Source organism: Cydia splendana, chromosome 6 (genome assembly GCF_910591565.1).
Source record: "Cydia splendana chromosome 6, ilCydSple1.2, whole genome shotgun sequence".
Classification (NCBI taxonomy): domain Eukaryota; kingdom Metazoa; phylum Arthropoda; class Insecta; order Lepidoptera; family Tortricidae; genus Cydia; species Cydia splendana.
In genome coordinates, this window is record NC_085965.1 from 7,320,662 (window position 1) to 7,344,201 (window position 23,540).

General features: G+C 39.1%; 2 protein-coding genes across 2 annotated transcripts in view; one reads left to right on the forward strand and one right to left on the reverse strand.

Moving 5' to 3' along the window:
- Positions 1-23,540, reverse strand: part of LOC134791327 (dynein axonemal heavy chain 3) — a 114,882-nt gene that overhangs the window by 51,252 nt on the left and 40,090 nt on the right. Inside the window, exons 25-31 of the mRNA XM_063762344.1 lie at positions 22,502-22,695; positions 6,054-6,182; positions 5,231-5,432; positions 2,333-2,485; positions 1,151-1,374; positions 669-837; positions 289-394 (exon numbers count right to left, since the gene is read on the reverse strand). Coding sequence (XP_063618414.1) covers positions 289-394; positions 669-837; positions 1,151-1,374; positions 2,333-2,485; positions 5,231-5,432; positions 6,054-6,182; positions 22,502-22,695 — 1,177 coding nt within the window. The remainder of the gene's footprint in view (positions 1-288; positions 395-668; positions 838-1,150; positions 1,375-2,332; positions 2,486-5,230; positions 5,433-6,053; positions 6,183-22,501; positions 22,696-23,540) is intronic.
- On the forward strand, positions 10,691-15,874 carry LOC134791839 (uncharacterized). Its single transcript, XM_063762971.1, has 4 exons — positions 10,691-10,887; positions 11,213-11,403; positions 14,636-14,805; positions 15,562-15,874. Exons 1-4 carry the CDS (start codon positions 10,731-10,733, stop codon positions 15,752-15,754), a joined length of 711 nt encoding a protein of 236 aa, XP_063619041.1. The 5' UTR covers positions 10,691-10,730; the 3' UTR covers positions 15,755-15,874.

The window sequence follows — 23,540 nt, forward strand, 5'->3', positions numbered from 1 at the left end:
TGCCATGAGATAGTAACGTCACTTTCTCGAGTCTAATTAATCGCGCTCGTGGAAATGTAATTGCGTGTCTGTACCTTTTTTTTACGCAGGGGTTAATGCATTTACGCATCTCAGCCCCGGGCTGGGGAAGCACATTGGGGGGTGGTACGTGGAACTCGCTCCTCCCGTAACATCCGCTGCTAGCCAGAGGGAGGGGAGAATACCCCCTAGCATCCCCTGTGGCGTCACCCTCTTTAGCGTCAGGGGAGCGTCATGGGATCGCTTGCGGCGTTTTATCCGCGGGCGTACCTAGCTGTTCAGGCTCCATGTAGATCATCCCGCATCGAGACACGGTGGCCGGAGAGGCGAACTCCAAGTCCGCCGGCTCAAATATCAAGTTCATTTTGTTTGTCATCTGCAAAAATAGAAAAGTATTTTTCTCTGCTACTAAAGATTCTCATCAGATGAAAAGATTATTATCAGGATACTGACAATCGCAAGGCGATAATTTTGCAATATTCGGACGGGACAGACATTCTGTAAGAACTCAACCTACCGCGATAGAAACAAGTTCGTAATTTAGATTTTTTGAGAACAGGTAAGCTTTACGGCCACCCCACATTAGCGTCTTTTGAGCGTCGGCGTCTAGGAGACGCTAGTGTTGGGTGGCAGATTGAGTTGAAACGTGCCTGAATGATCTCGCCGCTCATGAGGCACAGCTTCTTGTTGTCGTCTAGCACGGTGTTCATGTTCTCAATCCACACGGCGTCCACGGGCCCGTCGAAGAGGATCCACTTGCGGTCGCGGGTTATGGACATGGCGTACTCTCTGAACGCTATCGCTAGTACGCCGTCTGACCTGAACATTAGGTAATCATTGGAATACATAAAGTCCGATGGGACAAGTGCCTTTTCCCTTACGGCCTGGCCACTCGCGCAATGTCGTAGCCAGACCGTTACCCTAAAAATAGGACAATATGGTAAAGGAAGAGGCTTGAAAGAGTAATCGGTCCTGATCTTCTTTTATTAAAAGATAGCAAAAATAAATTATTTTCGACCAAACGCAAAACACTATCCTGAAGATTCACACGCATCACAGCTTTCTCTGCTCCGTAGACTATTCTATCTCCCTTTCTGAAGGTCCACAACAACCATGACAGGACCTTACTTACCACTCATGCGAAGCAGGATCAAAGCATCCATACAACTGGCCCATAGTGATCGCTTTCGGATTGATAATCCTGTATATGGCGCCGAACTCCTTGTGGCGCGGCGGAGGCTTAGTCAGCTGCAGAGTTCGGAGGGCGTCCGCTAGTGTCTGGTAAGCTTGGGTCTTCCCGCCCATCGGTGGGCCTACCACCATGAATCCGTGGCGCACTAGCATCATCTCGTAAATCTGTGCGGAAAAGTGAACATTGTGATCGCTACTCTTTGACATCCGGGATCTTCTTGATCCGCATGTCAAGGAGAAGTCTAACTTATTTACTCTAACTCTGCTTGAAGGTACGTAAACAGACATGTAAAGTTTTGCATTTGGATCCTACTCCGGACTACTACATATACAGTACCTACTTTATTTCTTTATACAGTTGGGCTAGCGGGTAGCATTCGGACCATGTTACAAATTGAAAGACGCTGTTTATTACAGTTAGACCAAGATCAGGCTGCAACGCCCAGATGTTAAATAAATGTATTTCTTCTTCTTCTTCTTCAACGATTTTGATAGCATACGCAGTGCAAGTGTTATTTATACGTCATAATATCATAGAAGTTTGAGCTATCAAAATCGTTGCAGACTTTTCTTGGTCTAACTCTATACAAGTACAATATCTTGGAAAAGTATAAGTACAGGCAGTCATAGTCTTCAACGTCAGGAATAAAGTTTGGAGAATGAAAGACGACTTCATATTTAGATATACTCAGTAGAAAGCTGGTTGTATTGATCATTTTTAGAATATAATAGAATAGTATTACATTTATTTACGTCTCATAATTGTTGGTTACATATTTAAGAGAAAAAGAACGGACGAAAAAGTGACCGCCCCTCAGCATAATGTCAGAGTCTACCTGTATGGTATGGTACCTGTATGCGCAAACTCTAGAGTCGCAACAGCATCGTGCTAAAACTAAGCCTCTTGGGGAGCAAGTGCCGAAGTGTTGCGAACATCAGCGCTATCTCTGGTGTTTTCAACAGCAGAATACTGTGCCGCGGCGTGGCTAGGCAGTGCCCACACCTCTAAAGTAGATGTCGAACTGAACAAAGCCATGCGAGTCATATCCGGTACGCTCCAATCTATTCCTTGCCACTGGCTCCCTGTGCTGTCATTAAATAATATAATGTCATAAATAAAAACCTGTATGATCTTCTCGAGATACCACTCAGTGCCCTGCAGGTTGCGCTTGTCTAGCTCTTTGACGATGCACTTTGTCAACTCGTCTCTGTCGGGCTGCGGTATTTGGACTCCAGGGAACAGATCCGAGTAGATACCCATGAACAGGGGTACGTCCTGAAAGAACAACAACCGTTTTTCTAAGCTTTTTGGCTAACGCCTTAAAAAATCGACGAATTACGGGACGGACCTTGAGTTCGAAAAGGACCAAATTTTCAATTCATTCGGATTGTTCAAATAAATAAATATGTTTCCAGATTTTACGAAAACGATATAATATACCAGTATAATTATTTTTTTGGTGTGAAACGCAGCAATAGAGAAAAGAAATTAGACAAACTCTACAAATATTAGAAGAACAACCTATTTGGTGTACTTTTTATAAAATGGTCTCGTACAAACAGTAACACTCCTAACTGTACATGGGTTGACCTTATTACAAGGGGGCTCCCAAGTAGCATGGAAGTGTCGGCAACATCAATATAGCAGCCAATTAAGAACTTAGAGTGATTTAAGGGACGTATAAGAGTGTCAGAAAAGATTTAAGCTGTATAAAAGGTACTTTACAGACATTATACAGCTCAAGCTGTATAAAATCATTATAAAGGATTCTGCGGAAGCATGGGGTGCTTTATCAGAATATAAAAAATCTACTATAAAACTAAAAGTGTTGTGAGAGACAAAGCTAATTCTATCGTAAAAGCTGTATACAGGCTGTATTGTAGTAACACTTGGCACTTTTAGCTGTACAAAAGTATCTGTCAACTCCGTTTTAAAACATTAAGTGTTGTGAAACACTACAAGCTAATTTTATCGTAAAAGCTGTATACAGGCTGTATTGTAGTATCACTTGGCACTTGTAGCTGTACAAATGTATCTGTCAACCCCGTTTTAAAGCTATTTCTTATGGCGTAATCTTACTCTCCTATAAGAATAGTAGTTGTATAACTTCTGTCTGTAAGGGTATTATAAAACCAAATGAATAAATGGCAGCTATAGTACAGCTTTTTTCTGTATTACTGATAGAGTCGCTTATAACAATCTTTTGGCGTAATTTTACACTCGTATAAGTATAGTAGTGTAATGATTTCTGAAAATAAGTGTATTATAAAACTAAAGGAATATATGACAGTTACAGTCTTCTTCTTCCTCGCGTTATCCCGGCATTTCGCCACGGCTCATGAGAGCCTGGGGTCCGCTTGACAACTAATCCCATGATTTGACGTAGGCAATAGTTTTAGTTTTTTAGTTTTTACGAATGTTTTTAATGAATGACAGTTGCAGTACAGGTTTTTTATTTGTTAAACGGATCTCTAAAGAGAATTATGTACGGAGAACCGAAATACAGCCAAACGAATACAAATATTCTATTATAAAGCTGTTTTAATTACAAAAGCTGTAAAAGACACTTCATTTATTACACAGCACAACTACTAAGATTATAATGCTCTCCAACTATCCTGTAGGCTGTTTAAAAATTGTCGCCATTTTACAATAAAAAAAAAACGTATTTGTAAATATAATTAAAGAAATACTTGCAAATATTTAGCAGACTAACGCCGTGTTATGATTACCAGCTAAAATAAATTGTTTAGCCTTAGAATTAATATTTATAAATATTTTTGATACTCTAACCTTAAAAACAAACAGTAACTTTACCGATTTTTGATATTTTCCTTATGGTTTCTCTTTGTTATTTTGCAGGCGCGTAAATATTTTGCCAGAAAAGATACACAGGTTCACAATAAATAATAATCCGCACTTACCAATAATGTAAAATTCCATTCAAGTCCTGTGTAATATTTACTTTTACTTTTACCATCCACTATAACACTTTATTGTCGCCATTACTATATTACGAATGAACAAGATTAAGACATTTTAGTTTCTTAAATGATTATTATTCTCTTGTAATTCTTTCTTATAACTCATTTAAAACTTATATTCTTATATCGTACTTAAAAGAGATTATCTGTAGTGTTAAGGTTTCCTGTTACACCGAAATATAGCTGTAATGCAGCTATTATGCAGCTTATGTATTGCTTATACAGCTACTCTGCAGCTCTAATAAAGCCAAAGGCTGTATAATTTCGGCCCTTTTTTTACTTATAAGGGCTGTATAAGCGCTTATACAGCCTTTGTACAGCCTAACTGTACAGCTTATAGTATACAAATAAACTTTAATACAGCTTATATACAGCTTGCAATGCTACTTGGGCTGTCCATAAATTACGTCATCGTTTTTGACGATTTTCGACCCCCGCCCCCCTAAAATCATCCAAAAATCATGCTTCGAATGACCCCGTTTCCTCCTACGTCATGCTACCATCATCCGATGTCCAGACCCCTCCCCCCTAATTTGAAATGACGTAATTTATGAATAGCCCCATAAGGTCCACCGATGTACAGTTAACAGTGTGGGCGATGGTACTTTTTGGAACAGTGCCTAATGACAGAAAAAGCCATTGACATAGATATCTAGGGACTGGCTTTACGGGCAATAATAATGAGGCATGACAGGGGCCAGTACAGCGGTGTGACACCGTTACAACGCGATTGGTTGATGAGTTTGCATCACGCGCGCGATTGGTCGATGAGTTCGCATTACGCGCGCTATTGGTCGCAACTAGTTGCGTTAGACTGCACGATTGGCTGAAATTCGTGAGTAAGACCGCTGAACTAGTACCATTTTAGTGCCCGTAACGCCAGTCCTTAGATATTATACGTCAATGGAAAAAGCTGAATTTTAAACCGTTAAAATATGTTTTTATTAAAAATCATTATCACTATCAGAGTCCAGCGATTGTTGTAAAAAACGCGCGTTATGCGTAAAAGTTGAAATATGGTTGGTTTCAACTTTACCTGTGAAAGAAACTTGGGCATATTGACGTCTATAATGGCCCTGAGCACCAGCTGAGCCTCGTCTTTCTCAGGGTAGGCCTTCTTGAGGGCCCCTGACGCCAGCAGCACCGATTTCACGGCCCGCATGCCGTAGTCGTAATGGTTCTGGGATGACAGCTGCTCGGAGCACAGTTTGTAGGCCTGCACGATCTTGCGCGCTAATCTATTAATTAATTATGTAATTCTTTATCACACAAATTAAATAGTTATTTGTTTCACAAGGGGGCAAAGTTGTTTTTGTTGTTACACTCTCGTGCTAATGTTGATACCCGTGCAAGCGAAAGATTTCAAAATTGAACCACGAGCGTAGCGAATGGTTCGAAAAATGGAATCTTGAGCGTTGCGAGGAAACCCTCGCAAAATTTGTTTGACCCTCGCAAGGCACGAGGGTTAAACAAATTTTGCCACCAAGTGAACCACAAAATTTTTCACCACACCAACACAAGGAAACTAACTGTAAAATATGAAACAAAATCAAAGTAAATTTCAAAATGAATGTTATCAAATATTTAGCATTCAAAATCATCATTTAAAAGTCAATCCTACCAGCAAACATAAGAAAACAACTCAAAATTTGCATTTGATTACTTTGCCTCACATGTGAATAAAATGTAACTTTTCTTATCTTATTTGTTTTTGAACAATCAAGCCTTTACCAGCTGGTGTGGTGAAAAAAATATTTAAAGGCACTCTTTTACTATTTTTCTTCCGAAATCGGATCGGACAATGTGAGTTCGCTCTTAGTTGCGATGGTTTCCGAATAAAGACGAAGTGTAAAACTCACGGGCCCGCGCACACGAAGCCGTTGGAGTACAGCGTGATCTCGCCAATCATGGCGTAATCCGGAACCATCATGGCCACCGTCCGGAACAGCACCTTCAGGTTGTCCGGCAACTCTGTACGGCCCGCGTAACTGTGGAACAAATAGCGTAAGTCTGTGTAATGATGATGATTGGGTTTGCGAAGGATAATACTTCTTTTTCTAATGGCAGATTGGATTGGTGGTAATGGAAAAACCGGTCAAGTGCGAGTCGGACTCGCGCACGTAGGGTTCCGTACCATTACGCAAAAAGCGGCAAAAAAAATCACGTTTGTTGTATGGGAGCCCCACTTTAATATTTATTTTATTTTGTTTTTAGTATTTGTTGTTATAGCGGCAATAGAAATACATCTGTGAAAATTTCAACTGTCTAGCTATCATGGTTCATGAGATACAGCCTAGTGACAGACAAACGGACGGACAGACGGACAGCGGAGTCTTACGGCTCGGCCACGACATTGCACGATTGGCGGCGGCGGCGGCAGCAACCACAGGTTGGACGGGACACAGCGATTAGGGTCCCGTTTTTAACCTTTGGGTATATACGGAACCCTAAAAAGCACAAGATAAATGGGAATTTAAAGGAATAATGCGATAATCGAGTTCTTCCCCTAAACAATTAACTTCGGGAAAAATTTTGTGGCAGGGTAACCTAGAGGTTCAGGGCGTTAGCCGCGGAACTAATGAACGGCTAGAATCCGGCTTCCGCCACCGGAGGGTTTGGTCACTTTTTCATTAGTTACCTAAGAAAAAGTAAGAGCGAATCGCCTAGCGTGGTACGGGAATGTGACGCGGAGGGATGAAAGTCACGTGACGAGAAAGGTATTACGAATGAATGTGGCGGGAATTAACGGGAGAGGAAAACCGAGGAAAAGGTGGATGGACTGTGTGAGAGATATTATGAAACGAACGCAAGTGAATGATGAGATGACGGGCGAGAGAGAGGTATGGAAGAAAAAGACATGCTGCGCCGACCCCAAATGAATGAGATAAGGGCAAGCGAATATATAACATCTATTTCAGTTTTATAACTAAGTATAATATCTATTTCAGTTTTATAATTCACTCAAGTTAAATAAACTCTTTATAATGAAGAAGTATTGCGTGCAGAATAACCAGCAAGAGGAAGGGAATCTGTTGCACTACACCATCCGTGTTTTTTTAAATCCGTTAATTTTAAAGTTGAATTCTTGAGCTTAAATTAAGTTATATTCTCAAAGACACCATATACTAAGACCGGCCGGCCTAGCCAAGGTTACAATCGCTATCGCTTCGACAACGAAAAGCATTATGTCTCTCTATCACTCTTCCATATTAGCGCGACAGTGACAGTTGCGTTTCGATCGCTACGGAGAGTAAGCGATTGGCATCTTGGCTACGCGGCCTGGTCACTCACGTATCTAAGTCGAAAAACGCTCGACATGTTTCACTCCGTACCGAATATAATATGTGTGTGTAATATGTGTGTGTGTTTAATATGTCTGTGTCTCACGGAAGTTTTGTTATTAAGACACCATTCTAATTAACTGTGTTTTGAAGATAGTCAATAATATTTTTTATCTGATAAGGCAGACATCGTCAGTTCAATTCAGTCAGTCAGTTTGAAAGCAAACTAGTGTTGATATACTGATATTCAGATAGTCACATTACACGAGACAGACACGTTTAATAATTTTCCTATAAGGTTTCCATTTTTCTATTTTTATGGACCTTTTTTGTTTTTTTTTTTTTACGTTGGGGAAATGCGTTTACGCATGCCACCTGGTCAGGGGGAACCAGGGGGGATGACGGACTAACCAGTGGAGGACTACCGTCTAAAACCACCAACGAGTGCCAACTCCGCTTTAGATGGACAGGGTCGCTATCAGCATTCGACCACGTGCGCCCCAGCGGGCGGCCTGCAGGCCGTGGGAATTTTGGGTGCCAATTGGTCAGCACCCCAGTCCTGTGAGCTTTTAACCGCAGGGACTCCCCCGGGGCCCTGCGCAGCCCACTACGGCGGAGGCAGCAGGCGCGCATAGCGCCTGGCTCTGCCCCCAGCCCGTCGTCGGCGGAGTGGATGCGCGTCAGGATCGTCCTCGCGCGCACGCTCCGCTGCCTCCTTCTGCGACATAATTTCGTCACTGAAGGAGGCCATCGCCTTCCATGCCTCTTCGCTGTCGAGCATGGCATTAACAATGCTCGCCAACGAAAGGTCTGCACCTAGTGTTGCTTGAAGGGTGGCCCGCTGGGGCCCCCATGCAGGGCACTCCTCGAGAGTATGACGCGCTGTGTCTACAGGTGCGCCACACTCATGGCACATGGGGGATTCCTCCCTCTCTATGCGGTGCAGGTACTTACCAAAGCATCCATGGTCAGTAAGTATCTGCACCATGTGGAAAGTTAGCGTTCCTTGCCTCCTTTCCACCCAACGTTCTAGATGCGGCAGTACTGCATCTACCGTCATCAGTCCATATTTTGCATCGTCGAGCTCTGCCCTCCATCGGCGAAGTGTTTCCTCTTGTGCAGATGCCCGGATATTTCGGACTTCTTCTCCATCTGGGAACTCTGCCGCCGCTCTTCTCCCAGCTCTGTAGCGGTGAACCTCCGCAAGAATGTGAGCCTGAAGGTCCCAGGGAGGGTCTGCAGCCAGGATCGTTGCCGCTGTAAACGATACCGTACGATACCCACGTACAGCTCTCAAAGATATTGCCCTCTGTGGTCTGCGGAGCAGAGCCCTATTGTCGGCAGAAAGGGCATCAACCCATATGGGAGCGCCATATAGGGCCATACTCCGCAGGACACGAGAGTAAAGGAGTCTACATATTGAATTTGGCTCACCCACGTTAGGAAGCAGCCGGCCGAGGGCTGCAGCTGTGGACATCAGTCTAGGGGCAAGACTGTCGAAGTGCGCCTTAAATTGCCAGCGGCCGTCTAAAAGGAGGCCAAGGTATTTCATTTGGGCCTTAACTGCCACTACCTCCCCATTCACTCTAATGTTGGCATTACGAGGGGGTCCTCTCCTCGGACCATGGAAGAGCAGAACTTCCGTCTTTGGAAGGGATACCTCGAGGCCCAGCTGGTGGATTCGTTCAACCACAAGTGAGGTCCCAATGGTCACCTTCCTCGCTGCATCTTCATATGAGAAACCCCGGCACGTAATAAGAGTGTCATCTGCATAGGCCAACACATTCATTCCTGGCAGGACTGGACCCCGTAATAGCCAGTCGAACCCTACATTCCATAACGTGGGCCCCAGGACAGAACCCTGAGGGACACCCAATTCAACCGGTCGCCGAAGAAGCTCACCATTTCCGTCTTCCCACGCTACGTAACGATCTTCCAGATAGTTGTTCAGCAGCCGCTGCATATAGGTAGGTACTCTAAAGAAACGAAGTGCCTCCTTAAGCGTTTCGAATGGGAGACTGTTAAAAGCGTTCTTGACATCCAAGGAGACTGCCAGCATTACATTTCCGCCATCTGTAGCCTCTCTTGAGAGCGCTTTCAGGTGGTCTAATGCGTCGACTGTCGATCGGCCCGCACGAAAGCCGAATTGCTTGTCAGAGAGGTTTGGGCCCACTTCTTCCAGGTGTTGGACGAGGCGGTCAGCTAAGATTTTCTCAAGCAGTTTACCCACCTCGTCCAGCAGCACTATGGGTCTGTATCCAGACGGTTGACCACTCGGGCGACCCTGCTTGGGGATCAAGCAGACCCTGCCTGTCTTCCATCGCCTATTTTTATGGACCTACAAAAAGAGATAGCAGCACATAGTGGCGGATTTGCCGTAAGACCCAGTAGGCCTAAAGCGGCGAGATATTAGGGGCGGGAAATTGTGTCAAAAAGTTTATTAATTATAATAACAAATAACTCTACATGACATTAAAGCTCTCCAACGGGCCTCTACGTGTTGGATCTATATCCCCACGCAAGCCTATCAAAAGACCGGGATTTATCGGGCCGTGAAGTCCAAAATGGAGTACAAATAACTCAAAATGTAGTCATTATGATGGGTGCCGAGAAAGAGGCAGCTACAGGGCCTAGGGCGGCAAAGACTGTAAATCCGCCACTGGCAGCACAATTTATGTCAAACCTTGGCAATAAATGTCGAAGTCACACATTATCATGTTTTCCCTATCTTTTATCATATTTGAATAAACTTTATTACTCAGTGTTGTGATTGTGATTTGTAGCGTTACCCGTTATAATTAATTACTGATTATTAAAAAATATTTAAGTAATTAAATTAAGAAAAATAATACCGTTTTCTCTACTACCGTTTTACTACTATCCGGTTCTACGTACAACCGTGCCTTACATTCCAATCTAGAGGGAAAGGGAAACTAGACCTTTCTGTGGTGTTTGTACGGTTTCTTTCACCGTAGTGTGAAGGAAAATATCTTAATTGGTAAATAATTAATACTAAAGTCATTAAAATAAGTATTTCAATCCAATTTAAAATTACTTTTGAGTCCAATTAAAGCCATTAATTCTTCATTATTGGTTTTATTTGTAATAATAACTCGTACCTAATGAATAACACGTTCGGCCAACACTAGTGATGACACAATTCGAGATAAGTAATAAGATTAGGCATTCAGTTTCATTCAGACCGTTATCGTCATCGCCGAAACACGCGTGGCTGAACTTTGAAACTGTTCTAAAATGACCGAAAAAGTGTGGCTAAGATTCGAGACGAAATCAAAAGATGGCGCTGCGCTGAAGCTGAGGATACAAGACTTGCCTCCTGAGAGGGTTGACGAGGCCATGGAGTTGAGGTTGAAACACTTTGCGGCGGACGAAGTCGTACACAAAGCAGCAGGTATAGACATGACAATTTTTTATTAATATTTAAACTACTATTCATGCTTAGGTAAACGAAAAACATTGATTGTTTTACAATGAAGCAGAAACTTTCTTTAAAACTCTAATTGCCTACTCTCTTCTACAGATGTACTCGTAGTGCATACCTAATTATTTTCCATCATATTTTCTTAGAAACGTCAGTACTTTTTGTACCGAGACTGACTGAAATAGCGAAACACGTTCGACGTTCGTACGTTTCCGTGAAGAATATTTGAACGCATTAGGACAAATTAAGCATTTAGAAACATTTTTGCGCAACTAATACAGTTTCTTCATCCAAGGTATCACGAAGAATCCAGAGGCAGTGGAGTCGTATAAAGAATATTTGAATATGTTAAAGCAAGACCCAAGGCTCCGCACTGTCATCTGCTGCGAAGACCACGGGGATGACGCCGGAGATATATTGGGGGTGTCAAGTGTCTCGCTCGTGACGGAAGACTTCAACTGGGATCAGATCTTGGAAATGATAAAGGTTTGTCTGGCTGGCTTATTGAAACGAGAAGGTGTATAAATCTTATGCTCATCCCTTTATGGGGCAATATTTACTGATTTGAGAATAAGATAAAGTACCTATGTTCATGTATTGTATGTATTCATTATAGGCCCCGTACATGAACTATAGAGGGCAGCATAGGAGCCGTCAGATTTTTGGCGCGAGGCGTAAATGTGTCGTTTATGCTTCCGATGTAGCCCACAAGATGGCAGAACCTACTATGCACAAGGAAACGTACCGACGAGAACGGTAGATGATAGCACTTGCTTTGGCAATTTACATGTGCACATATGTTTCCGATTCAGGCCATAAGATGGCAGACCCTCCAACGCGCACTACGGGCATATCGGGAGAAAACCGGATATTTCAAATATCTTTCGAAAGTAGCTCACGGGGTCACAAACCAAGCTCGGAAATGTAGACCTGCGATACCTGTATGAAATAAGTATTTTTAAATACTAGAATATTCTATAATGTGGATGTCACAGTGCCTGTCGCGAAAGAACAGATAAATAAAAAACACGAGAGTCATACATACTACAAACGATCGTTTTCAGAAAGAAATGTACAATTATTTAAAACGGCACTACAAACTATTTATTGGTTTTCCATCCTATCTCCGCAAAATACTATAAATGAAAATTTCAACGAATTCAGTAATATATTGAAAATGTTACTCAACTACTGCATACCTAAGAAACGAAAGAAAACTAAAGCAACCCCAAAAAGAGCGTGTTTAACACCTGGAATAAAAAAATCCTGTCTACATAAACGATTATTAAAAAACCTTGTTAGCTGAGCCTATATTAATTCAATATTTGGAAACCTATACAAAAATATTAAAGAAAAGTGTTACTATAGCAAAGAAAATGTACAATAATAAAAGGATAAATAGTTCGAACAACAAAATAAAAACACTATGGAAAATAATAGGAGAGCAGACAAAAAAACCTTACTTAAAAAATAAACCTAAGAAAAACATATCCCTTAAAATAAACGACACAATGACAGATCAACCTCAATTGATAGCAAATTCTTTTTTAATACGTACTTTTCTTCAGTTGGAATGAATACAAATAATAATCAACCACGCGGGCGTCCAGTTCTTAGCTCCACACACAATACGATGTTTCTATCTCCGGCAAACCACATAGAAGTTGAAAAGACAATAAGGAACTTAAAAAACAAACACAGTTACGGAATTGACGAAATACCCCCCTCACTAGTGAAAATATGTTCAAATGAGCTGATTCTTCCGTTAACATTTTTAATAAACCAATCGTTCACAACAGGTACATTTCCAAATGCTTTAAAAGTAGCCGTTATCAAACCTATTCCTAAAACAAAAAACCCAACCGACCCAGACCAATATCGCCCCATTGCAATGTTGCCAACTTTCTCTAAAATCTTTGAATCGATTATGGTCAAACGCTTATCAGACTTTTGTGAAAAATATAGCATATTTGATGATAGCCAATTTGGTTTTAGAAAGCAGAGAGGTACAGTACTCACTGTTTACAAATTCATTCAGGAAGTCATAAATATAATAGACAGTAAGCATTCTGCTTTTGGACTAATGCTTGATATGAGTAAAGCGTATGATCGTGTCAAACACGACATTTTACTAAATAAATTATACGGAATAGAGATACGTGGAGATGCCCACAACTGGTTCAAGTCCTATCTGAAGAACAGAATCCAATTAGTTGAAGTAGAACATTATGATATTAAAAGGAAAATCGTTGAGAAAATATATTCAGAAACTAAACAAATAACATGCTCCATTCCGCAAGGTAGTGTCCTAGGTTGTATCCTATTTTTGATTTACATTAACGACCTGCCAAAGATAATAAACTCCATCAATATCAAATGTTTTTTATATGCCGATGATATTTCCATAGTATTCTCCAGTCAAAATAATGAGGAAGTAAACCAAAAAATGAACAGTATCCTAAACGTAATTGTTAAGTGGTTTGATGACCATAATTTACTATTAAATCTTAAAAAAAACCAACCTTATACAGTTAGACCCCATCAAAGATCCCCAATAGATATAAATTACACATACCTGAATAATACTTTCCTACAAATTAGTAATTGCAGTCTTCTTGGTATAAATATCGACGAAAATATCAATTGGAAATCTCATATTGACAAAATTAGTACAAAACTTTCTCGATTTACCTATGTCTTAAGAAATATTAAAAAAAGCACAGATTTTAAAACGGCCGTTGCTGCATATTATGCATTTACCCAAACCTGCCTGCAATATGGAATCATTTTGTGGGGCAATAGCACAGACATACTACAACTATTCATACTGCAAAAAAGGTGCATAAGAATTCTTACAAATATTAAAAACCTTGAAACCTGTATACCTCACTTTAAAAACTTAAAAATTTTAACTTTACCGTGTCTATATATTCTAGAAGCCAGTAAATTTGTCCGCATGAATCCAAGTTTATATACAAAAGCAACAGACCGCCACACATGTGCCATAAATATAAGAAATAAAGATAAAATAGCCATACCATCAAGTAACTTACAAATTAGTAACAAGAGCCCTCACGTAATGACTACAAGAATTTATAATTACCTTCCAAAAGAAATAACTAACGAGCAAACATACACAATATTTGTTACTAAGCTAAAAACCTACCTAATAGACCACAGTTTTTACTCCCTGCAAGAGTTTTTCAATGAAAATAAGTATAATTCAAAGATAATAAAATAATAATTTTGTTATATTTAATAGGCGTAGAAATAGATAAATAGATAAATTATAGTGTACCTTTCTTATGTGTATACATATTTTATATGCACGTGTATTTGCAATGCCCTTGTAGGGTAACATGTTGTAACCTTATTGTACTTGTAGAGTAAGATCAATATGTGAGCAATAAACATATTCTATTCTATTCTATTCTAATATAATAGGACAGCACGGCGGCGTTCTATTTTTTTAAGAGTTTTTTTAGAATAATCCAGTTATTCGGTCCAATATTTCTGAAACTTGTAATAGCAAAACTTTAACACAGGAATATAATATCTATCCATAAATACCACAAAACAGAAAGATATAAAAAAGTTTTATTTTATTGTGGTAGTTACATCTCTTGCGCTATGTAACCGTTGAGAAATATGTGAAATCTACATAGACACAGTATATCTTATTGGTTGACAACACCTAAAGTATACATATTTCTTCCAGAAAAACAGTCTCGAGGAAATCAGAAAGTTAATAGCAGTCTTCAAATCAACTTCGGACATGTACAAACCCATGAAAGAATTGAATCTGAAAGAGTATCTAAATGACGCCACCATACTGGTAATGCCGGGCTACAGGAGGTGTGGAATAGCGCAACAGTTTTTAAAAACGAGGTAAGTATTACTGGTATATTGGTTCAACATCTCTAGGTTAGTATCTACTGACACTACTGACGGTACTGACGTAAAGTCAGCGCATGCTCCACTTTACGTGTAAAGGACATCCCGTTGCCCCATTACTGTTTTTTTTACAACTACGTATTTGTATTTTATCAGGTATTTTAGGTAAGGTCAGTACGGGTAAGTGTGGCATTGGGACAAGTGTGCCTGGCCTTCACATTGAGGCCTGTTTACACATACTTTAATAGTGTTTATTACGAGTTCATACGTTTGCTACTTGCTACTTGCGTTGCGTTTAACTAGTGGTAAATAAAGGTTTTTTCCAAAAAAAATGTACATTTCATTTATGTCTTCAAAATATTGACTTCTTGGGCTCATTTTACTCAGAATCATTTGTAAATTCACGCCTCATACATGAAAAAATGGGTCCCAAAATTTTGTATGAAAAAATATTTTTCCAGTGCGTCACGTTCTTACAAATAAAAAAAAATATTCATACAAAAATGTGACGATCTGGAATTATTAATATTTTGAAGACGAATGAAATGTACATTTATTTTTGGGAAAACGCTCAAATATATGAACTCGCAATAAACAATGTGTAAACTGCCCCAATGTGACGGCCAGCCACACTTACCAGTACCTATTCCACACTTATCCGTAATGACCTTACTATATCATATTACCACATACCGTATCTTCACGTTATACGACATTATGACTGAATTTTGCTTTCCATCTATTTTACAGACGCCTACAGTGTGCTGAACTAGGGGTCCTCAAAACAGGAGGGTGGATGACAGGGTACGGGACCCAGATAGGGGCCGACAGAGAAGGGTGGGAGACGGTCTTTGAAGTGAAGTACGATGACTTGTCGCGCGAACATGACCTGGTCTTCGAGGACGCGCCACCCACCATGAAGTACATGGTAGCTGGACCCTAACTACCTATACTAATGGGGACTAGTTTTTGAATATTTACTTATTTTAGAATTTATCTATGTTTTCATATTCTGATTTTAGTCCTTAGGTTATTGTTAATTATTATGTAAGCGATGCAACGGCCACAAAAGAGTGCCAAATACACAGATTTATTTTTGAAATTTGAGATAACGTATGTATAACTTAGATCCAAGGGTTACAATATAAAATGTTCAAAAAATGCTAAAGTCGTCTTTCAAGTTAGTTATATATAGTTGATAGCAGTTTCGAGTAATGAAAAAAACCGGTCAAGTGCGAGTCGGTCTCGCGTTCCAAGGGTTCCGTACATTAGGGTCAATTTTCAAATTAGCATTTTTTGTTGTCCCACGGCTAAAAGTCGAAGTCCATAGGACTAAAAGACTGGGCATGTATATATTTTCATTCAATGTCTTATAAGCTTTAAAAAAAATGTAAATCTGTACCTTAAATATTATTTATGTCTGACAAAATCGCATTTGAAGTTCCAAAAACGGCGAAATTTGCTGTTTTTCGCGTGTCCCAGTGGCGGCATATCCCAATAAAAAAAATCATAACTTTGGATGTACGCAACGTATTATGAATAACTTTGTAATTTTATAAAGAGCATTTTCTAGAGAAGTGATTTAATCCTTTCGATAAATTTATGCATTATTCAATAAAACAAGGCTTCCCCTTTTTATCGTTGTCCCGCGCGGCACTTGTTTTGTTATGACTTAAAGATACCCCCCAAAATCTTCTTTGTCTATTGGATAACGGTTAGATTAAATTTATGACGCAATAGTGACGGTTAGTTGCGCGTCGATTGCCATCGAATGTGGACGCGGAAACAGTTTAATTTATATAAAAACATGTAAGAATCTCTTTCGATATATTTTGGTACGACTACAATGACATTTGTATGGACGCTTAATATGCTGGTACACAGTCGAAATAAAAATGTGTATTTTAAAGTCATAGTTCTAAATATAGTGTTAAAATATATGTATAGTAAAATATATAACTGAATCGGTTGTATTGTGTAGGCGACATTTGTATGGCGATATTTATACGGCTATTTTGACTGCACAAATGTCGATTGTGGCATACAAATGTCGACATATTGCCATACAAATGTCGAAAAGGTGCCACACAAATGTCGCTAGGGTCTTATAAATGCCACAAAAATAATAAATAGCCATAAAAAATTAGATACTGCCATAAAATGTCGAAAAAATGCCATATATCAAAAGCGCCTTACAAATGGCTAAATAGTGCCATACAAATGTCGATCTTTAAACGTCCATATCTAACTAACTATAAAAAGTAGAGTGGTGCCTCGTACAGTATATTTTTTGTTGTTATAAACCCTTCCTAAAACTATGATTATAAATTAGATTTTCCAAAAATAAAAAATTGCCATACAAATGTCGGAAAAACACCCTCTTCAAAAATTGACCCATTACTCAATTTTTAACAATGTATTTTTTATATGTGGAACTTTGAGTGAATTGCTTTTAAAAAACCCGTAGGGGTAGGATCAAAAACTAAGCAATTAGTCCGACTCACGCTTCACTGCATATTTCTAATAGATTTTCCTGTCATCTATAGGTAGACCTATTTTATATATTTTTTTCAAAATTGTTATATGTGAAACGCGAGTGAATTGCCTTTAAAAAACCCGTAGGGGTAGGATTAAAAACTAAGCAATTAGTCCGACTCACGCTTCACTGCATATTTCTAATAGATTTTCCTGTCATCTATAGGTAAAGACCAGGTAAAGACCTATTTAATGTATTTTTTTCAAAATTTTAGACCCAGTAGTTTCGGAGATAAAAGGGGCGGGGGGAATGGTAATTTTTTGCATATTTTCTTGAATTACTTCTAAACTGTTAATTCTAAAATTATATTTGAGATTCCTACAATAAGCACTTTTATTTGATATGTAACACGATATAGTTTGAAAAACTTTATTTTTTAAATTTCTCATTTACCCCCCAAAAGTGGCCTCCATGTTTAAAATTCATTTGTTTACGTTACATGTCCGTCTTTGGGTCACAAACTTACATATCTGTACTAAATTTCAACTTAATTTGTCCAGTAGTTTCGGAGAAAATAGACTGTGACAGACGGACAGACAGACGCACGAGTGATCCTATACGGTATGTTGGGGTAATACCGGACGGATTTGGGACTAATTGGGAGACCTCGCGAAATGTTTTTTTTTCTCGAGCCCAGTACGTGTCAGCTTCTAGAAATATGGTGCAAATCGTTAAATAATAACCGAAGTTTAAGCCTGAATATTGGCAACCTTCAATGTTCAACGGTTTCAGTTTTATACGAGTGTAAAGATGAGACATATTTTTATTCGAGGGTAACGATGAATTTGTCATCCCGGGCGAACATCGGATGGCGAAAAAAAACCGGTTCTAATGCTCAGATAATAAGGTATCTAAAAGAGTATATCCGATGTTTAACCTCATCCAACGTATATGAATTTCAGCCACGAATAGCTGGAAACTTAAAAGTTCTCATCAAATGTTTAAGACTTTGCATTTTTGCATCCGATCTTGACCCATATACGAAAATTTGGTAAATCTGTGGCTCTCAAAGTGTGATATGTCAATAGAAACAATTTCCTAAGTAATAGTATAAATTCATACATATATAGCTACGTACACTGCTAATATCTCTTCCTTTTGAATTACCGTCCTCGAATAAAAATAAAGGAACGAAATAATTACGATAAAAACAGAGTTATTGCAGTCATAAAAAAACAAAGTTTGACAATCACTGCTGAATTTTAAATGGGTAAAGGTCGGATTGTTGCTATCCGATCTTTACCTGCAAGGGTGAAGATCGGAAATCGGTCTACAGCAGTCCTAGGTCTGTTTTGATTGGATTAATTTAAAGATAAACCTTCAAAACGAAATTTGACATCAACTGAATCACAAAAAAAACCACAGATTTATCACAATACTCGACATAAATTACAGGGCGAAGATCGGATGGCCAGAAAAATGACCAAAATTACCTTGCTCCCTTTAAAGGCGCGTAGAACACATCCGATATCACTGAGCGGCGGAGGGACACTGGTGTCCGAAGTGCAATGAAATAGCGTCATGCACATTGTTGTCAAAATTAAGAAATAAAGCCTATTTTGGCGGAAATGAATTTCCTACGTTCTTCCCCCGCATCCGATATTACCCAAACATACCTTAACCCAACAAACAAAAATTCCTCTTGTTGTGGCTTAAAATGCCAAAAATAATATTCTTATATGAGCCATATTATCCGCTAATAAGTGTGCATTTGGGCACAAATTATAAGGACAATTACCTTATATACCCATTGTAGTTGCTTTATTGTGAGCTTTCTTATCTTGTACGTGCTTTATTATGACACGCAACAAGGAAGTTAAATTTATAATGGCAAGAAAAGTGCTCTTAAAAAGCTAATATACCTACTTATAAGAATCATATAGAAAACATTAATAAGGGCAATAGCCCTTATACTCGTGTTGTTATCGTCAGATTTAAGGGAGTAAAACTCATAACGGCAAAACAGAGGCTCTTAAAAAGTCTTTGGGAATTATAACTGTGCGTTTATGACTTTGCAATAAATGTTTTTTTTTAGGGATTTACGTTTGTAACAGTTTGACATAAAAATAACAAGTGTCATCCATGTTACTGAAAAGAAAACGGTAAGTTATTGAATTTGTATATATTCCTAGATTACCCGAATATTTGCTTATTTACTATGAAAACTGTGTGGGAATTCAATTTCATGGTAAAATGTTGTATGTAGTGTGTTGTGTTATCACTTATCAACGCGCCCTTAAATTTAAGCTGTTTTGTGCTAAAAATGCGGTTAATTATTTTGACATGTTTTGAGCAAGGCCATTATAAGAGCAAAAGCAATTAGCACAACGTCTACAAATACTCTATGAGAGTTAAAATTTTATAATAGCAACAGATGTTGCTTATGATTCGCTATTTTACATATCGTTAGGGTTCCTTTCTCACAAGTGAAATCCCGTACCTATATAGATATACTCATATACATTTTGCTTGTCCGCGGATATTGACAAAAAATTTAAAAACAAAAGATTTTAATTTACATAACATTAGATGGTCACATTTTATACCTACTAAAAAAATAATGCTATAATTGTAGACATCCGACTCATCCAAATTACCATTACACTTTGTGATTGGTCGTGAATACAATTCCATAAAATGATCCTCTACGGAACCACTGGCTGATAATTTGGTATCAGATTGTTCATTTCGTAGTGGCGAATCTATTTATGTAAAACCTTTTAATACAACACTTTAGAAAATAATGCCTTTATAATTATTATATAAGTGAATATGGATTGCTTTAATTCTTGTAAGTACCATATAAAATGCTATAACTTGTTTGCTGGATAGACATCTAATAACATGCTCCTGTGAGTCAAAAAGAATCATAGTTATCTTGTGCATTACTTTTATAAGAATAATTGGCCACATGAAAAGCCTTTACACTGCTTTGAATATTATACAGCTAAAAAGCAATGTAACCAGCCTCTATAAGAACAAAACATTTTGAACCCTTATTGTAGCCATATTAATTGGGTTTATTAACATGTACATGGCCAAATTATAAGAATAAAGGTAATATTAGCCAAATCTTCTTATAATGAACCTCTATAAGAACAAAACCTTTTGAACCCTTATTGTAGCCATATTAATTGGATTTATTAACGTCTACATGGCCAAATTATAAAAATAAAGGTAATATTAGCCAAATCTTCTTATAACGAGCCGTTAACCCTACAACCTATACAGTTCCATATATGGCACAACCGAAATATGTACGAATTGTATCAAGAATCAGGTAGGCAGCGACATCTGTTATACTTTGAAGGTTACTTTACATTCAAAGCTACTACAATAGTTCGGCGTGTTGCCGCTAGGTAGCAGTAAATATCCAAGGTGTCGGGCGATCGGTCAAATTTCGGGAGTTGGTGCAAAAATCAGTTTTGACAAGTTTCGAAGTGCGACAAAAAATCATTTTAAAGTTAAACAATAAGAAAACATATATATTGTGACTTTTATAGTTTTGCAATGTTTAGATAGCGTCGAGCAATATTTTTAAACGTTCCCGATATGGTACACCATGCATTGAGGTTCATATTGCTTATACAAAACAAGTGAGGAACGCTTGCACTTGTAAGAGTCTTTATGACGTTGGCATAAGTTTTAGTTTGGCGTAATCTGTAGGAACGGTTATTTATGGTTTTACGGCACACTCACGTTAAAATATGTATGCATGTGAGAACTTCTGTCCAAGGTATAAGGTTCAAAATCGTTAACCTGTTTTTAGAGCTGACAACAGCTGATTATATTAATAATTACGAATAGTTTTTAGATGATGCGAAAGTAATTCTTACGGGATGCGGATAATGAGCATTATTTATCAATCCTTTGTAAGTAAAGATGATCGGGATCTGGATGATGGGATTTTCGGGTGCCGATCGTGAATTCGACTTTGAAATAATGCTGGCCATTGCTGGCAACAATAAATCAGGCTTCAGAAGAATTTAGCGATTCAGAAAATAGTCGGTCGCCATGTCCTGAGTTAGTTGAGCTAACGCCAGTTACATATGACTTATTTTTAACTATATCACAACTCTATACATCGGAATCACCTGTCAGAATTTCGGAGTTGGTATCAAGTTCAACAATAGGTCACCAATGTGTTCCATGATCAACTGCACGTCCTACACTCTAATTCTGTAGAGTCCACATATAATACCAGAAGTTTTGCATAGTCATTGGTAATTCTGATGCTGGTAATACATCACCACTAGAGCTCCAAGCTGGCCTCATCAGGACTAAGTAAAAATACAAAAATCTCGTCAAAAACATCATGCAAGGTCGCTAAATCCATAAAAGTCACTTAACAGCAATCCACAACCATAAAACCTGTTGATAGCATTACAAAAAGAAATGGAACATTTAAAAACGAAAATGTGCGATATATTTCTATATGTATAAACTCTATAGCTTAATGCATGGAGTTCCACATATGGAACACACATAAAAAACCTTTTATTTTCCAAAATATGCGTTGTATATTTTTTTTATTATTTTTCCCTAAAAGTAAACACATATATTTATCACATATAATTTTATTTCTCAAAACAAAAAAGTCATGCATTGTAGGGTTAAAAGGTACCTAGTGACATAATGAATGCTATTTTAAAACAACTATGAGTATTTAGCCCTTATAAATTTAATTTTATAAGGATATTTTGTTTGTTGGGAAGGGTTCCGTTTTTTCCTTGGAGGAAGGAAAGAAGGGGGAGAAAGCGCAAGGAAGGGAAGGAAGGTAGGAGGAAAGGTAGGAACATCAACAAGGTATTAGAATTAACGTTTTTAGATGGAAGAAATACCACAATATAATCGAGTTTTGCTCCAATCTGGAGGGAGTAAATCTGTTGCACTATATGGCTCCTCTACACGATGGGCCAACGCCGGCCGCTCCAAGGGACGCATTTATGCGTTAGAGGGAGCAAGTGATATTGCTATCTCATTCTACCGCATTGCTGCGTCCCTTGGAGTGGCCGGCGTTGGCCCATCGTGTAGAGGAGCCAATAGACAGTAGCATCCACTCACTGGAATCAAATCTCCGTAGTCCCGATCACTCTTCTTGTACAGGTAAACAGCAACAGATAATATATTGCACAAAAAGTTATGTTGACTCACCCAGGGTTCATGGTGATAAACACGGAGCAGGAGGGGTTGAGGCTAATCTCCGTGCCCTCAAAGACGAACCGCTTCTCTTTCCGCAAGATCGCCAATTGGATGGAGAGGATCTGCTGCGCCACAACGGACAGCACTTCCAGCTCTATACGGTTGAACTCGTCGAAGCAAGCCCATGCGCCGGACTGTGCTAGACCCTAAATAAGGAAACAAGTATTAGTACAGCTGTAGTACTTACTTACTTACTACTTACTAGTTTGGCGCTATGACCCAAAATGAGTCTTGGCCTCCAACACAAGAGCACGCCTTTTTACTCTGTCCTGCGCGGATTCACGCCAGTTTTCACTGACACCGAGATCCCCGAGATCTGCGTCCACTCGATCCGCCCACCGATACTTAGGACGACCTACAGGACGGCGCGGCGTCCAGTCGGTCAACCCAAGTTCGCTCTCTTTACAGCTGTAAGTAGTGCATAATGATTTTCCATCGTATTTTCACGGAAACGTAAGAACGTGTCTTGCTAAGTATTCCAGTCAGTCTCGGTACAAAAAGTACTGAAGTTGACTGAAGTAGCATGACAAATACGAACGTTTCCGAGAAAATACGATGGAAAACAATTATGCACTACATCTGTAGTGAATTATGGCGCAATCTCTAAGGAAGCATTTAGGTACAGCGAGCTGCAAAATTGCATGGACAGATTATGAAATAATTCATTCATAAGGTAGCTAGGAAATTTTGCGGTTGGACGTATAAATGACGCGATAAGTTATGTTGGCCTTGCAGTGAACTCCCAACGTCTTCATAGCTACTCTATATGTACCTCACCAACACTTATTGAGGGAAGAAATAAAAATTACATCAGTCACCGAATAGGATCTTTCTTGGAATGTTGTCGTTTGAATGATGTACTTTGTGACAAAGTGGAGACTAGAAGTCAAACAGGAATGTCCCTGTAAGAGGTGTATTTCCATCCCCGGTCAGGGGTGGACAACAGATGGAAATGATTCTTTCCCACCTGTCCCCGCGGGGCACAAATGGG